Genomic DNA, 18,237 nt, shown 5'->3' with positions numbered 1-18,237 from the left:
AATTACCAAGATTCTATATAATTTAATTTTAACCCAAACTATATAATATTTGCATTGAGATCCCTTAATCGGATCCATCACACGGTGCTAGTGATTTAAAACTATATAGTATAATTAATTTGTATAACTTTCTTTAATTACATTGAAGTCCCTTGGTTTCTGGAATTAATATATAGTATTGATTGATTGATATGTGATCCGTATAAGTAGACACGAGCAGATTGGTTGGGTTGGGGGGGGTGGGGGGTGAAGATAGGCCAATTGGGGTGAGTCGAACCTAACCCTAAACCGATTCCTGAAAAATGGCGAACTAATCCGGCTGCCGAGGCAGAACTGATTCAAAAAATGGTCGATCCAAAACCAACTCTTACGGCCTTAGCCGGTAAAGGGTCGGACGGGTCCAAAAATCTTGTCCAATTTATTTTTATGCGGTTCACAAGGTGGGCCGGGCTTAGAACTATGAACCCTTATCTGCTTGAGTGAACAGATGTTAATTTTGTCAAACCTGCTTATAAGAGAGGATTCGAGTGATGGGTCTAGTTTTAGGGGCCGGGTCGATCCATGCAATTTGCCATCTTTGGTTTGAGCAAATTTATCCTTGTTTCAACTCATAGCCAAAAGTTAAGACGATAAAAAAAATTTTATTTACAAAAAGTAGAGAAATTGTCTAGAAAACGAATTAGTTTAGGGTATAAGTTTAAAAACTGTTCTTTTTCCAAAAAATTCTTTTTTGTTGGAAATATTATTTTATGAAAGACTTTTTTAAAATTTATGAAAAAACTTTTTATAACAAATATCAATAAACAAGTGACAGTATTTTAATTTTGGATATTTTCTAACAATATACGTTAGATGTTTGGAAGCTCATACATCAAAATAAACAAATGCATCGTTTTGATTTGAAAGGAGACAGTATTAGTGTAAGTGGATGTGAAACAGAAAGTATCAATTACGATGGGGACTTGACGTGAGAGATTTATTCGAACAAATTATCAAAGGTTTTAAATTAAATTGTTTATTGTTTTAGGCCAAAGTTGAAATTATTTTCATAGATAGGTTTATATAGAATTGAAGAAGTAATTGTGTTGCACGAGAGTGAACTAGTGGTAAAGAAAATGGTTGGTTGAACGAACGACTTTAGGTTTAGTTGCTTTAAGTTATAATGCTACCCACCTATTGTAAATGAGTTGCTGAACCAACAACTTTAACGTTAGTATCTTTGTTTTTGTGAGTGGGAGACTGAGAGTATTCGCGTTTGTTTATGCCTCGTCGAAGGCCTTTTGAGTTTTGATTCAACAAGCGACTCTGTTTAATGCCACTGCACAAATGAGCAACACCTTTGTTTAAGTTACCTTCAGTATTTCGGGAGAAATTGTTCCAGCTATCGCCTATCGGTAGAAGATAGTTTTGATCAACACAAAAGAACAAATGAGCAACACATTTATCAATTCTTAAATAGCACTATCTATGATTTCTCAATTGCTTGATGCGTGAGATTCGGCTAAGACCTAGACCGGCCCAATAAAATCATGGGCCAGATCAAACATGGTTTCCAAAAGGCTGGACTGGTCACAACTCATGAAGTTTCATTCAAGTTAATGGATTTTAGTTCTAAATACAACTAAAAAACATGAATTGCGATTATTATATTATGAACTTGCTTTTTCGTTAATATTTTATATTTCTTTTGTGTCATTAAATGGTATACATTTGTTTTTTTGGGCGCTATTCATAAGTGAAGAGAATTTTCAATACAACTTCTAATATATAACATAAAAGATAGTCATGTTGTCTAAATTGTTTTATCGAGTACATTATGAATATCAAGTTTTTTATAATTTTTAGTAATACGTAACTGAAAATATAAAAAAAAAATAAGCATTGATATAGGTGTATAAAGCAAACATATAATACAATTCATTGAAACTAAGGAAGTGTTCGTTAAGGAGAACTCAAATCCAAGAACTCGTTCCCTAAAAAAAAATCTATAAGAACTCGTATCATGTAGTAGAATCATATTAGATATCGATTATCTTATGAAATAAGTCAAAGAGATCTATTTACTACAAAGTCTACAATCAAATAGATATCGATTATGTTATAAAATAAGTCAAAGGATCCATGCATGCTATTATAGAATCCCATATGATTTGACCTTCTTGCTTTGGCTTTGTCCCTTGCTTAGTCAAAAATTTCTACGACACCAATTCACGTAATCTCCATATCTAAACTCTTGTAATAGATCCTTTAGTGAATCAGAATCCATAAACTACGTTCACGTACTAGTCGCTAACTCACTACTACGCATTTAACCAAGTTGAATACAATAATTTATGTAGATACATTATAATTCTTTCGTCTTAATTATTTACTTTATATTCTAAGTGAGTAATATTTTTATTAAAGGTGAACAAATAATTAGAATGGATGGAGTATTTCGTAGAGGCTCATTTTGCGATGTGTGTCATATTATTTTCGATAACAATTAGAATTAAAGAAAGTACTCTGTGGTTAAACAGTGAACAAACAAACAAAAATAGTAACCTATCATTTTCTAAGAAATGATAAGAGAATTAGAGTGAATAAAGTGGTGTTGTTGATATATAACTTAATCGATATGTTTACCAAGCCAACCAGTTTCGTATCACAAGGTTTAATTTAACACAGTTTGGACTTGCTAAATGTTTGAAGCATCTGATTTCCCCTTATGTGCAATATCTAAGGGAGAAGGGAGAAGAGTTTCTAATCTGGTACATATATTTGGCATCTATGGAGGTGCATTAGCCGGCCTGGTATATATGTCTGATTATTGTGAGAGGATTCTAAGTCAAAGTGGAGATTTGTTGTATTTATGCCTTGACTTAATTAGTCGTTGCTTTGGACGACTATCACATGGGTCTCACTGCTTGATCAGCGAGTTAGATTTCAGGGTGAAATGTGTGTGTGTGTGGGTGGGTGGGTGGGTGGGTGTGTTAGGGGCAATGCCCTCTAAACCTAAACGGTATTATCTGAGATCTGTTTGGGTTAAGGTTTTCTTTCGGTCTTTCTAGGTTATTATGTATTGGTCTTAGAGACTTAGAGAGTAGGATATAAACTCTCTAAGGCACACCCTAACAGTTATGCATATAATTATAACTCTCTGAATTTGAATCCGAAATCTGTAATCTCCTTAATATCAATAAAACTCTCCTCCTTTCTGCCATGTGAATGTAGCTAACACATTATTAGTGAATCACGTAAATCCATGTGTTATTTTAATTATTTGTGTTTGTCTTTATCTTTTATCACTTCAATTATAACAAATTCAAATTAGCTCAAGCTTAAAATTGTCACGAGCGATAAAACTAGGTTTGTGAAATTTGCTTTGACTGAACTAATTTTGAAGCCTTGTCAAACAAATTCATCTCATTTACATGGTTACACCCTTTGCCACATGATTAAAGCTAAGATTACAGGTGAATTTTGGGACAAAATTCACTCAAAACTATCAAAAATCTATTAAAGTCTTGGTAAAATCTTAAGTCGTGTCTTTAAAATCTAAGACTTCCACTTAGGACTCTATATAGGCCTTACACAACTTTTTAGAGATGTTATCCAATAACATTTGTTTGATGAACAACATATTTTAATAGCATATTGATTGGAATCTAATGTTTTTGAATATGCTACTCAAGAAGTATATTGTAAAATTTATAACAGAACAATCTATTTGTTCTATAATATGCTAATTACCAGGCTAAACAACGCCTTTCTTAATTCTGTTAATATAATTTGATGGTTAAACTTTCTTCTAAAATCAGTTAGCCCTAATGAAATAGGGCCTTAACGGGCTTAACCAACTTCTTTAAATCCAGATTCCATTAATAAAGACATCCAAAAGTTCACTCAATACTGAAAATTGTTATCCAATTTAACATTTCTTAAAATACACAATTTTTTGTTTAACATAGACATTTATCTTAAACTTAAAACGGGTGGAATAAGATTAGAAAAACAAAAGCATAATGCTTAAAAATTATCAAAAGAATTGTCCCATCTAATTAAGTAGAATATATTTGACCCGTTATAATTTTATGACGAATATATCTGTCTTAATTAAGATTCTTTAGACACACATTAGAAAAACTCTTCCCCTTATACTAAAAGAATAAGGGCTTTCCAATATTTTCCCGCCTAAATGAATTTGGCTATAATTGGGCTTTTATTATGTCATATCCGTAATTGTGCTTTTATTATATCATATCTGTTATTGAGCTTTCATTATATTATATTTACATCTGGATTAAAGTGAACTCTCCATTTTCTACTGATTAATTCAAAACATTAATAATAATAAATTTACAATTAAATTTCAAATTTAGTTAAGTATTAGTTTTATAATTATTATTTTCTTTAATATTCTTATCCAAAAAACAAACCGCGCATTCGCGCGGGATCTATGCTCTTAAAATATTAATCGTATTACATACTGTATTTACATGCATCTTAAAATAAATCTTGCAACAAATACTAATCTAAGGACATGTACGTGTGGTGAGATAGAGAATCCACATCACTTGTGTTTCATGGTCCCAGACAAAGATTATAATCAAACTCTTAGGATTTACACTGATTCCTTTTAGGTTTTGATCTTTTCATCATATATACGTTCAACTTTATAAAATTATTGTTATCAATTATCATATTCATCTCTTATGAAAATGAAGAAATTGTGATGATATTGTCAAAGATTTACCATGTAAATCATAATCCAATCGATCCATTGACTAACTATTTGTATTTATAATATATTTCCACGTAGTTTTCACCTACTAGTATAAAAGTCATGCATGACATTCGTCTACTCTTCATATCATTGCATGCTTGAACCCATACAAAAAAAAAAAAAAACCTCTAATAAATTGCAAATTTCTACGTCCAAAAGGGCATTTTCGTCATCTCAAATTTAAAATCAAAATTTCTTTCATTTAAAAACCTTTTTTTGTTAGGTTCTTCGATAAAAGAAAAGTCAGAACAACTCTGTTTTTCATTTCATTAATAAAAAGTTATACAGCTATAAAATATCAGGCTTACCTGTTATTTACGTACACTGTAATTTTGAATTTGTCTATTCAAACTCGATTATTTTTCAGCACCGCTCTCTTCCATCTCTACTTGTGTGAAGGAAGAAAGTCTTGTAGTGTGTAAGACTAGGGAAAATACACAAAAGAAAAATTCAATAAAAAATATCAAATAATTTATTAAAAATTGAAGAAGTTGTTGTCTTTTATTTCTAAAGCATTGAATAGAATCCAAACTTTTTTCCATTTTATCCTCGTTACCAATCACTCTTTCCAAAACCGACTCAAAGCATTCACATACACTTTTTTTCTTCTCTTTTCATATGTTAATGGGTTCTTTAGGAGTTATAGAACAAGATCATATGAAGCAATCTACACTAGGAGAATCATTCATGGTGGCCAATAATATTAATAATAATAGTACAAATAATAATAATCAAAGTTCTTTATTTCAACATCAGCAAAACCAGCTTCTTCATCATCATCAACAACAACAACATGGGAATGTTCCATTTAGCATGATGCAATCGAGTCCATCATCATCTTACCTCCTCGGGAACCATTACATGTAAGATATATATATCTACGTGTTTTACTTAATACTCTGTCTGTCTCAGTCGATTAAATTCAATACTTATTTGTTTTTGAAATGGTTAAAGATGCTACTTGAATTTAATTCACTGAAATGGAGAGAGTATTAATCGAAACCCTAATGATATTTTGTCGAGTTTATTTATTTATATTTTATATATTTGGAATTTGTTGTGATTTTGTAGGGGAGGAGGAAATAAAAATCATGAGATGAGTAGTAGTACTACAACAGGAGCATATGACCTAGGAGAAATAGATCAAGCTCTTTTCCTTTTTCTTGATGAACAAAATAATCAAGAACCACGTAAGTTTAATTTTATCTTCTTTGATTTTATTTTCATTTAATTGTTTTTGCAAGAAAATTACTTATTTGTTAGTCATAGAAAAAGCATGATCAATATTTCTGACAAACAAAATCTACCGTACTTCTCAAATTTTGACCAAATCATAAGAAGAAATATAATTCAACAAATAATGATTTTTTTTAATCCATTTAATTTTTATTTATTTTATAAATCTATTGAAATATTGTTTTTTTCTTGGTGTCACAATAATTAACCTACAAATGCATGTCTACTTTACCCCCATACACATTTCATCATCAACTTCTCTAGCTTGCTAATTATTAGATATAATTAGCACCATATAAAGTTTTGTCATAATTTGCATCTCATTTTATACAAAGTTCATTAGATTTTCACTTGTTTGAGAGTTTTAATTTTATGTTTAGCTTTTGATAATTGGTCGATTTATCGACATTTATACAGAAGATCACCATTCATCATCATCGTCACCAGGTCGAGGCGGAGGAGGAGGAGAAGATGGAGGAATGAGACCACCAACTCTTAATATTTTTCCATCCCAACCTATGCATTTTGAGCCACCTTCCAAGGTTAGTTAATATATTTTAGCTTTATTTTTTTTCTTCTAATTCAAACCCTTCAATGGTTTAATCATTTTTTCCTCTTCATATACCTAATCCTAAATTTTTTATTAATTTTGGTGTTTAAATTGACTTTAATGTGCATAATTTAATTAGTTCTATATCTTCTACATTATTGTTAATTAAAAAGTTGTACGAACCTACCATAGTCGCGAGCCTGTTTATAGTCGATAATATTAATATTTTTGGGTGCTTATAAATATTAATTATTTTGTTGTTTATATGTGTAGACTAGTGGTTTGAAGAGATCATTAGAACAACCACCAACAATGGATTTGCCTAACAACATTATTAATAAACATAAGGTTCAATTCAAGGCTCCTGCTGAACAGTCTAAGTCTATCAAGGTAAGTAACTCCAAAGTTTAATTATATATAATCAAATGTTTCACAAGTATTAATTATCCGTCATAATCAACTCGAAATAAAAATTGATTTTGAGCCTAATTAATTGTTCTTTTTCTAAATGAATTTCAGCGTGAAGGAAATCGTAAAGGTCCGACATCAATCCCAGATCAAGAACGGTCTAAAAAACCCGACCCTAAGGTTAGTTAAACATAAAACTTTCATATTTACATGTCAACTTGCTTAGCTGGTAAAGTTATGAGTTGTAATACTCATGACCTGAATTCAAACATCGTCAGCGTCATATTTGCCTCTGTGGCTCCCTCTAGACTAAAACACATACTCTCAATATAAACCGTCAAATATACCATAATTTTATAAATTGTATGTCTCATACTTTCTGTTTACAAGACGGTATCTCAAAAGACTAACTCGATAATATTAAACAAACTATCATGATATATGATTATATTATGAAGTAAAAAAAAAATGACATTTTGTTAATAATTAATTAAAACGTCAACGCTTTTGCTTGTAACTAGGTACTTAGAAGACTTGCTCAGAATAGAGAAGCAGCAAGGAAAAGCAGGCTTAGAAAAAAGGTTGGTCACATTTAGTTATTTACCAGTTTTTCGTAAACTAATACAAATTCTTGTGTACGGCGGTGTCATACAAACAGTTTGTATAACCGATTTATTTTGTAATAACTAACTCTTTACTTTAACGGATCATTATGTTTGTATAAATTAAATGGGTTCGTTCTGCACAATGTTTATATGAAACGGCTATACATGAGAACAATTGACTAATAAAAATTAATTAGTAGATGTACATTATTTTTCCTTAAAACAATTATTAATTGTCATTTTCACAACCTGCAGGCTTACGTTCAGCAGCTAGAATCCAGTAGGATTAGACTTGCACACTTGGAGCAAGAACTTCATCAAAGAGCTAGATCTCAAGTAAGTTTATCATAATTAATTAACTAATTATACACCTTATATAAAACATTTGTAACTAAATTTATTACCGAAACATAAGTTATGTACTTTCAACGTCCCAGTCATTTTACAATGAATAAAAAAAGATAAACAAATGAATGAGACCGATAAAGTGTTACTTTGACAGTAAGTTTTTTTTTTTTTCCAAATCGTCTTACTGAAACTTAATTATGGTAAATTCGCGTTTTCTTTAGGGTATATTTTTGGGAGGAGGCGGCGGTGGCGGAGACCAAGTACTACCAGTTGGTGTTACCAACATTAGCCATGGTACGTAATGCTTCATTGTTTTAATCATACAAGTTAAGTACCAAGTTATACGTAGGTTTTTGGATATAAAATTAATTTTGAATTAATGTACCCTTTGAAATCTTGAACAATCAAAGAATGAATGTTCCAAGTAATCAAGTCATACATAACTTTAAAATAGTACCACTGAATTTGTCAATGACATAGTTAAGTTGATAAGTTGACACCTTTTTTTTAATAAGATTTTAATTAGTTGTATGATTACCTAGTAATACCTCATCATCGCTATCGCTATCGCTATCGTACAAATTTAAATGGTATCGAAGAGGACTTATTAGTCTAATGGTTAAGGTGAAGGTAATGTAGACAACAGGTGATAGGTCTCAAGTTCGGATTCCCTTAGAAAAATAACATTAAAGTACTGTAAAAATATAAATCAAAATAATTCACTAAACTGTATTGTATATTTTTTAATTAATCCGTATTATATACTTTTATAGATGCCGCGGTGTTTGACATGGAGTACACAAGGTGGCTAGAGGAGCACCACCGGTTGTCGTGTGGGCTCCGTGCGGCCATGCAAGAACACGTACCCGAAAATGAGCTTAAAATGTACGTGGACAATTGCCTAGCACATTATGATTTGATAATGGACCTTAAGAGCATTCTTGCTAAGACCGACGTCTTCCACCTTGTTTCCGGCATTTGGAGAACTCCTGCTGAACGGTGCTTCTTGTGGTTAGGCGGTTTCCGGCCATCCGAGATCATCAAGGTAATACGAGCAATTATTATGCTACATGGTTTATAGATAGTTGATGGAATAGTTATCTCTGTTTGAATTTCCCTTCACGAAAAAAAATACATATTAATATATAATTATTGACTGAGACAGCGGAATAATGATTTTATCTAATTACTAGGGATAATGATTATTGGAATTTTTTTGGCGGATTAATTAATTATGATTGACATTTTTTTTTATAGATAATTGTTCATCAAGTTGAGCCATTAAATGAGCAACAAGTGATGAGCATATGTGGTTTGCAACAAACAACACAAGAGGCCGAAGAGGCGTTATCTCAAGGACTACAAGTGTTGCATCAAACACTGTCGGACGTGATCGCGTCCGACACTTTGATATCTACTCCGAACATGACTAATTACATGGGTCAAATGGCTCTTGCAATGAGCAAGCTCTCTACAATGGAGAACTTTTTGAGACAGGTATTCAAAAATTATTAGCATTTTGATTAATATTTCTTCTTCATTTATTATTTATCTTTTATATTCTTTGTGACCGATATTTTAATTAAAGCTAAACAAAAAAGTCAATTATTTCCTAACAAGTTAACAAATCAAGTCTTTTGCTAGGGCATGAAGGGACAAAGTCCTAATCCATGGGTAATTGTGTAAATAACGTTTTCATTAAACCCTTGACGACTTAATGAATTTACGATATTGAAACGATATAATATATATATACTCCGTAAAATGGTACAATGGAATGAAACGAGGTCTATCGAGTATAACCTGTCTCGTGTAAAATGGTACTCCGTAATCATTTTTATGTATTGTTACACCATGATAATTCATGATAGAACGTGAATGTGGTAATAATAGATGAAGGTATAGACTTGTAATTTTTGGGGTAGAAGTTCCCTGAATTAGGAACTTGTGTGGGACCATGGATGGAGGTAAAGAACCCTGGTTTAGCTAAGGTTGGAAACCTACTCCAATCAAATAACCTACTACAATAATCCACAACATTAGAAGTTCGTACTGTAAATAATGATATATGCATATATACTCTTAGTAAATACTTTTCGTTTCAGCCATTTATTTACTTACGAAGTATTTTATTTTGAATGTCTTATTTATTTGTTTATATTTCAATATAAAAATATTTATAATTTAACGATAATTCGCTTATCATCTAATTAAAATAAAGCCTACTATTGATAATTTTCTCCATTTTTATTGATCTTTGTGTCGAAACAAAGGGAAACAACATACGACTCAAATGAAGGAAGTCGACCCTAAAATTAAGGGCAAATAAAAAACAATTATTAAACCCTAGTGATTTGGTTATGGAGTAGGACATTCGCATATGGACAGCTCCATGCATATATTTATGATTTGTGTACGTGGATTTTAGCTCGATATACTCTCACTATACCAACTTATTTGAACTTATTGATCTAGTTTATTAATCATTGGAGCTTGATTGGATTTTTTTTGCATCTCAACTACTATTTGGTTTAATTTGAGGACCATTTAGGACGGTTTGATCAATAAATTATTTTTTTGTTAGGTCAAAATAAAAATAATAATTCTAGTTACTTTCAATAACAAACATGCTTGTTTAAACTGTATGATACTCCTATGTTCTTGTCATTTGTTGTCCTATTTTATTTTGAGGTGTCTCAGTTAATTGTTACTCCGGATTGCATGCATTTGATTGAGTAATTTAATCATTCACACCCAAGCAAGTTGGTCCACTTGTCATTTTATAATTGGCTCCTACTTTTTCCTTGGTCTTTGTGCCAAACCCAAATGACAACAATTGACCGGGACGGAAGGAGTAATTTTTAAAAGAAAATGATGAATTTATTAGATGACAAAAGTAAGTCAATTATTCATTTCTGAAACTGATACAATAATCATATAATGAAGAAATTATGGTTTCACTAAATTGGCATATAATATTAACAAATCCATTATGTAACGGTTTTATATGAGTTTTTATCGTCAGAAGATCTCTCTTTAGGCCATAACTTGCTAGACTAGATATAGTAACTTTATCTTTTTTTCTTTTGACATGGCCTTTTCATTCCATTTCTTTTACTCACTTAAGTAACATAATTAATCAATTTTCGAATTTCTTGAATTTCATGTTTTGTCCATACCTTGTAACGTAACATTTCAGATCAATCAACTTATTAGCGATTTTTATCATTAATAGGGTGTTGTTTTAGAAATATATTAGCGATTTTTGTCATTAATAGCTACGTCTTATATAAGAATTTGTATAACATATTTTGGCTCGTTCAATGTTATAGGACAGTTTGCATACGATAACATTTCTCGTAATCCATTACGAGTATATTGCATAACAGAAAATTAATAGTAGAGAAACATAAATTGGAAAATGATTAAGCTAAAATTATGTATGGTGATTTTTCAGGCGGATAGTTTGAGGCACCAAACATTGCACCGGTTACATCAAACTTTGACGACACGTCAAGCAGCACGGTGTTTCCTGGCGATCGCTGAGTACTTCCACCGGCTCCGAGCACTAAGCTCGTTGTGGATGTCAACACCACGACAAGAGATTAACTTGTCATGAAAAATCTCAAAGAAAGCTTTAAGGTTAGCTTAGCTAATAGTACTTGTACGTAGAAAGAAAAATTGGCCAATATACTCCCACTTGTATAATTTTCTTATATTCTATAGCTTATTTATCAACTGGTTTCATTTGAGGTTAATTATGAGTTAAATTAGGGTTATTTGCCATGATCGTTTTAAGATATGTTTAGAAATTACGCCTTCTTATATACCAGTTCGCTAAAATAATTGTCTTTTATAGTTTTTTTAAAATTATTCCCTTACGATGCATTTTTGTCAAAAATTGCTTCAAACTCCAACTTACATCATTTATTCCGTCTGTTTATGAACTTATTGCGTTTGTGGCTTAGCCAGTTTATACTTTGAATTTTGAAAGGTATAACAATGGATAATAAGTTCAAAACAGACGGAATAAGTCACCTAATTTGGTGTTTTATTTTGAAGCAACGTTTGATAAAAGTGCATTTTAAGGGAGTAATTTAAAAAAAAAATTATAAAAGGGAGTTATTTTAGAAAATTGGTATGTAAAATGGAGTGATTGTTAATTGACTCTTTTTCTAATAAATTTATTTTACAAACTTTTTTTCTATAAAATCGTCTTATTAAAAAAATTGTATTCTAATATTATTCCCTATGTCTCGCACAAAGACTAAGAATAAAGGAGGAGGCGATGACAAGTGCACCAGATTGAGTGTGAATGATTAAATTGCCCATTAAAAGCATTCCTAAAATAAAAAGATAAATACTCCCTTCAAATCTATTTGTTCTACCCATTTACCTTTTTGGAGGTCAAAGTATTGAAACTTTTACCTTAAATACATCACAAAATATAATAATTCATAATAAAAAATCTTTCATAAAAAAATATTTTTAACCGAAACAAATAATGTATAGGTGGTTAAAATAACGGTCAAAGCGTCGCATAAGAGACCGTGTATAAAATAAATGGGTAAAACAAATAGATGGGCCATTAATGTCATAACAGGTAGTATCTGATTTTCGGTCCTGCTATACGTCGTCGACAATTTACTAATTATCGTCGACAATTAATGTAAATTTCCAAGTTTGCCCTCACTAAAATGCAATTTCCGTCTCACTAAAATGCAATTTCCGTCTCACTAAAACACAAGTCAATTTCCGTCTCACTAAAATCTTTCAAACAAAAAAAAAGACGGTTTTTCAAAAAAAAAAAAAGCGGGATTTGTAATTAACAACATGAACGAGAACTTAGCGATTATCGATTACCGCACCAAAAATTAATCTAAGTCAGAAAATGATTTTTTTTTTCAAAAAAAAAAAAAAAAAAAAAAAAAAAAAAAAAAAATCCGAAAAACGAAAAACATTTTCGTCCGGACAAGGTCCGGACAAAGAAAATTTTCGTCGGACCATGGTCCAGACAAAAATATTTTTCGTCCGGACCCAGTCCAGACGGAAAATATTTTCGTCGACCAGTCCAGACGAAAAATATTTTCGTCCGGAATTTTTTTTTTTTTTTTTTTTTAAAAAAAAAAAAAAATTAAATTTTTTTTTTTTTTTTTTTTTTTCCGGATGAAAATATTTTTCGTCTGGACCTGGGTCTGGACGAAAATATTTTCCGTCTGGACCTGGGTCTGGACGAAAAATTTCTTTGTCCGGACCTTGGTCTGGACGAAAAATTTCTTCATCCAGGCCCTTTTTCAACATTTTTTTTTTTTTAAAAAAAAATTTATTAATTTCCGTCTTAAATTAGTTTTGGGTGCGTGGATCGATAATCGCTAATTAAAATAAGTTTCAATAAATTTAAAAATTAAAATAAAACCAACTATCCCCGAACGGGGTTTATTAGTAATTATTAATTATTTTTTTACGAAAACAAAACAAGACGGAAAAAATACAAGGGGGAGTGTGAGGGAGGGGTAGTTTTGGAAGTTCATTAAAATTGTCGACGATAATTAGTAAATTGTCGACGACCTTTAGCAGGCAGGCTGATTTTTGTTCAACTCAACATGAATACGGAGTAGCACATAAGTTGGGCTATTTGTGTCGTAGCCCATTATCACTACAGAAATGGGCCAACAAAATTTTGGACCAGACGATACGTATGTGATCCAAAAGGTGGGGTTTCTAAACTCAGCAATATTTTTTTTTCAAATCCTAGTTCTCTAAAAGACGATTAATTTTTTTTTAAAAAAAAACCTCACTTTTTTAGCTTGTACATACGAGTTATGACCTTTTAAAGTTTATCGAATAAAAAAATTGAGTATTTCGGGCAAAATGTCAAACTTCAAGAACGTACATCTTCCGAAAAAAAAAAAAAAAACTTCAAACCTAGTAACTAAGCGTGTTGACCAATATGTCAAAATCAACCCTACAAACTTGACCGTGACTCTTCCAAATTGGATAACGTCGTACGCATTTCCGTATAAGAGATCATGAGGTGGTGGTCTTATTACAAAATTTATCGTCTTACTAATTCTTCATCCAACTTTAGTCAAATAACACATACGCCTTAGCAATTAAATGTACCTTATATTTCCCTCTATATATACGTTTATCTAGCAACATTTGTAACAATAGTACAACACAACTACTTAAAATGGAAACTCAACTCAAATTCTCCCTCTTTTTAACTTCTCTTATTGTTTTCTCATGTCTATTATCCTACTCTAGCTCGGCCGAGCTTTGCGACCCTAAAGACAAAACCGCCCTCCTTCAAATAAAAAACCGATTAGGTCCTAACACGACGTTTTTCGAGTCATGGCAGCCTAACACTGATTGTTGTAAGTCATGGATCAATGTAGGGTGCGATGATAAGACCAACCGGGTTAAAATTCTAACTATTGGCCAAAACAATGAGCTTGAGGGCCAGATTCCTCCGGTTGTGGGGGATTTAATCGGGTTAGAGCAACTCTGGTTCAATGACATGCCTGGCTTAACAGGTCCAATTCCCACGTCCTTGTCTAATCTCATCAACCTACAAGAACTTGCCTTAGCTAGAACCAACATAACCGGTTCAATACCTCCCTTCTTAGGTCGATTGAAGAAGTTGACAACTCTCGACCTATCAGAAAACCGGTTATCCGGTCCAATCCCACCTTCTCTTTCCCTCCTAACCAATCTCCAACAACTCTTGCTATTCAAAAACCAACTCATCGGTTCAATCCCTGCCAGTTTCGGTTCATTTAAAAGTCTAGTACTCATCCAAGCATATGAAAACCTACTCACCGGTCCAATCCCAAATTCATTAAGCAAAGTCGATCTGACCTGGCTCGACCTTTCTAACAATAACCTAACCGGTGATGCATCATTTTTGTTTGGATCAAACCAAAAACTCATTTTATTAAACTTGAGCAAGAATGCACTATCATTTGATCTCTCAAAGGTGGTATTTCCTAAAAAATTACAAGGCCTTGATTTGAGTCACAATATGATATATGGATCATTACCTAAACAACTTGCTCAATTACCGTTGGAGTTGTTTAATGTGAGCTACAACCAACTTTGTGGACCGATTCCGACTGGAAATTGGCTTAATAAGTTCAAGGCCGACTCTTTTGCCTTTAACAAGTGCCTTTGTGGTGGTCCATTAGCTGCCTGCACATAAATTACAAAATGAGATGTACATAAACTTATAACTCTCTCTGTCCGAATCATTTAGTTACAAATGATCCGGATGAAGGAATACTTATTAGTGATTATATATGTATGCTTGTACTCCATCTAATTTTCTATGTATATCACTTTTACATTTCGAAATTTGCTCCAGTTATGCTGAAACAATGTTAAATAAGTACTCCGAATAATTGAACACTTCAATATTATGTTAAGGAGAGCTTTATATGACCTTACCATCAAGTAAAGGTCGTCACAAACTATAACATTAGACCCTCTTATCCTGTATGACTGTGCATTGGATTTCCTATGCCTTTTACCCGTTCACTTCTCTTGTTCAAGCAAAGAAAGAAAGACATTTAATACCTGTTCTTGATTCAACACACTTCCACTGCAGGGTTCGAGTCGATACGGGCGGGTTAGGACTTAGGATCAAGGGTCTGGCCCGACTTTTGTTTATATATCATCCTAGTAAGAAATCGGTTATTTTATTGGCTAAACAATTTCTAATACTACTAGTTTTAAACCCGTGCAAATTGCACGAGAATGCTATTTCAATTTTCTTTATCACAAAAATTATATATAAGATACTTTTTCTTAATAGTTAATTATCTCCTTCAAAAGTTGACTATCATTAAAAATAGAGTTATAAATAAAAGCAATAACCTCTCTCCACTTCTTGTTTAATATTTTTAAATAACAAATGTAATAGTTGAGTTATAGACTTGTGATAATCGAGTTATAAAGTCATATTCCTATTTAAATTTACCAATTAATGTAAATGATGCATTAGAGTCAATTGGCAAGTAGTTATTGCAATATAATATACCATCTTGTTAATTAAAATTTGAGTTACTACTTTAACTTGTTACTCAGACGACAAAAAAATCTAACTTACATAAATTTATTCAGCTAAAAATAAATCAAAATTGGTAAAAGTGTATCGGTCTGAATAATTCATGACCCGTGCAAATTGTTAAATCTGTTTTTCATTTAGTCCAATTCGTGCACCTTTGTACTACCCGTGCAAGTTTAAAATGAAATTTTGACCCGTGCACATTTGAAATGAAAATTTTGACGGTGAACATTTAGATCGAAACTTTTGACCCGTGCACGCTTAAAATGAAAATTTTAACCCATTTTTGTTTTAATATCGATTTGATTGTTAGTTAATGAAACATGACAACATGAAAATTTTGACTCGTGCACGATTAAAATGATTTAATCGAGGTATTAAATATTCAACTCATGATATTATCCTATAAATATTTTGTAACTAAAAAGTAAACAATAATGATATATACTTCATAAATTTTATTAAAATATAAAACGCACAATTATCGCTCTCTAAAGGGTGGTTGGCCTAATGTATGTGGTTTACAGGGTATCATATACACCCGGGGTTTACTCAGTGCACAACTGCACACCAAAGGTAGCAGCTGCCCTTCCCACGTTGTCCAAAAAAAAAAAAAACGTTATTAACAAACAAATATTGTTCTTTTATAAAAACATCACTTGTAGAGCTGACAAAATTAACCTGACCAGACACCTCAACTCAAGACCCGAACCCGAATTAAGCCGACCCAATATAAGCCGAATGTTTATTAATGCAAATTGATTATTATCCATAAATAACTTGATACTAGTTCACCTGAACCCAAAATTACCCGAACCGAACCGATATCTACAGACCCCAAAAGACCAGATTCGAACACAATCCGCCATTTAACCCATCACAAACTTGCAAAGAATATACCCGTCACAAAATGAGAATTTGTGATTGACATAAACCCAAAAATGGGCCTTACTATAAACTCTTTCGGTAATTCTTATCTTCCGTTAGCCCTCTACCTAATCATGCCATTTCACCCTAATCTCTCTCAAGCTCCTAATTCCTCTCCACACTCCATAACAAGTATGCGTCCATACTCCTCCTTCTACCATTGTTTTGACTCTACATCTGCAGTTCTATAAACAATTGTATCTAAGTCACCCTATTGTTTAAAAGGTAATGTCAAATTTACTTATTTTTTACATTGAAAATTTTGTTTTTGAGTAATAATTTTACTCTTTAATCATTACCTATATTATTTTTTTCATTTTTAATTATATTTTCACTTTTCTTTAAATTATTTTTGTTGGCACAGTTTTTACCTTTGTAGATTTGGTACTTTCATCAGTATTGAAGTCATCCCTAATTTTTTTCCACTTTTTATTAATTTGTTTCTTGTATTTTAAATATGGAGTAAAAAATATTCTTTTAATTATTTCCTAGTAGTTTTTTATTTTAAATAAATAATTGTCTTTAATAATTTATAAGCAAAACCCTTTTTCACAGTATTTTTTGCTCTATTGTAAACAAATTTATGTTTTTGGTAAGCAAATTATTCTGTACTAAAGCGACTATATTGAGCATGTTACTGTTTTTTAGTTTAGAATATGACCGTTTTAAATGTTTTATTTTAAATGTTTTTTTCATGTATTGTAAACAAATTTATGTTTTATTTTTATAAATGCTTGTATTTTTTACCCTTCAAATTTTTTTATGGTCATGTTATAAACATTATTAGGTCTACTATTAATGGAATATACAATAATAAAAAAATGTTTTTAAGCGAAATGGATGCAATTTTTTGAAGCAAGCCTTGCGGCAATAGGTCAGCAAAACGGTCCCATTTTCACCCGTTTTGTTCGCACCACATATCGCTTACCGTATGTGGGCTGAAAACTAAATGGAGCTGAATTGAACTGAATTGAGCTGAACTGAATAGAGCTAAGTTGGACTAAACTGAAGTGGGCTGAAAATAAGTCAGAAAGAACAAGGCCTTAGATGCCATCTAATCCTACCATTAAACCTTTCCCTCCAAAATTTGGATCAATACCCAAAGAATCATCCTACACTCTCAGAACGAAGTATTAAAACAACACAAAATCTCATTATAGACGGCACATATTCGTTTATAACTAAAGACGGACCAAATACAATACCACATTCCTAATAGGACAAACAAGTGGGGGTGGTGAGGGTCAAAAATGTCACCACTTTCAAGCTATTTGACCCGTCTTTAGTTATAGACGAATATATCCGTCTATAGCAAGACGAGCCGTTAAAACAA

General features: G+C 31.8%; 2 protein-coding genes across 2 annotated transcripts; both read left to right on the top strand.

The window, feature by feature from the left end:
- The first annotated feature begins 5,495 nt into the window (after window positions 1-5,495).
- Window positions 5,496-11,659, top strand: LOC141642174 (bZIP transcription factor TGA10). The gene is made up of 11 exons (XM_074450890.1): window positions 5,496-5,628; window positions 5,837-5,955; window positions 6,419-6,543; window positions 6,825-6,941; window positions 7,071-7,139; window positions 7,481-7,540; window positions 7,820-7,900; window positions 8,134-8,206; window positions 8,686-8,957; window positions 9,170-9,409; window positions 11,370-11,659. Exons 1-11 carry the CDS (start codon window positions 5,579-5,581, stop codon window positions 11,529-11,531), a joined length of 1,368 nt encoding a protein of 455 aa, XP_074306991.1. The 5' UTR covers window positions 5,496-5,578; the 3' UTR covers window positions 11,532-11,659.
- A 2,428-nt stretch (window positions 11,660-14,087) lies between these two features.
- LOC141642179 (polygalacturonase inhibitor 1-like) lies at window positions 14,088-15,310 on the top strand. Its single transcript, XM_074450894.1, has one exon. The coding sequence runs from the start codon at window positions 14,106-14,108 to the stop codon at window positions 15,111-15,113; it is 1,008 nt and encodes a 335-aa protein (XP_074306995.1). The 5' UTR covers window positions 14,088-14,105; the 3' UTR covers window positions 15,114-15,310.
- Window positions 15,311-18,237: the final 2,927 nt, after the last annotated feature.

The sequence above is a fragment of the Silene latifolia genome, chromosome 2 (genome assembly GCF_048544455.1).
Source record: "Silene latifolia isolate original U9 population chromosome 2, ASM4854445v1, whole genome shotgun sequence".
In the NCBI taxonomy this organism is placed as follows: domain Eukaryota; kingdom Viridiplantae; phylum Streptophyta; class Magnoliopsida; order Caryophyllales; family Caryophyllaceae; genus Silene; species Silene latifolia.
This window is presented reverse-complemented; position numbering and strand designations above follow the sequence as displayed.

Coding starts and splice junctions, on each gene's coding strand:
- LOC141642174 (XM_074450890.1), top strand. CDS start 5,579: ATGATGCAATCGAGTCCATCATCATCTTACCTCCTCGGGAACCATTAC. Junction 5,956..6,418: donor ACAAAATAATCAAGAACCAC/GTAAGTTTAATT, acceptor ACATTTATACAG/AAGATCACCATTCATCATCA. Junction 7,901..8,133: donor ATCAAAGAGCTAGATCTCAA/GTAAGTTTATCA, acceptor CGTTTTCTTTAG/GGTATATTTTTGGGAGGAGG.
- LOC141642179 (XM_074450894.1), top strand. CDS start 14,106: ATGGAAACTCAACTCAAATTCTCCCTCTTTTTAACTTCTCTTATTGTT.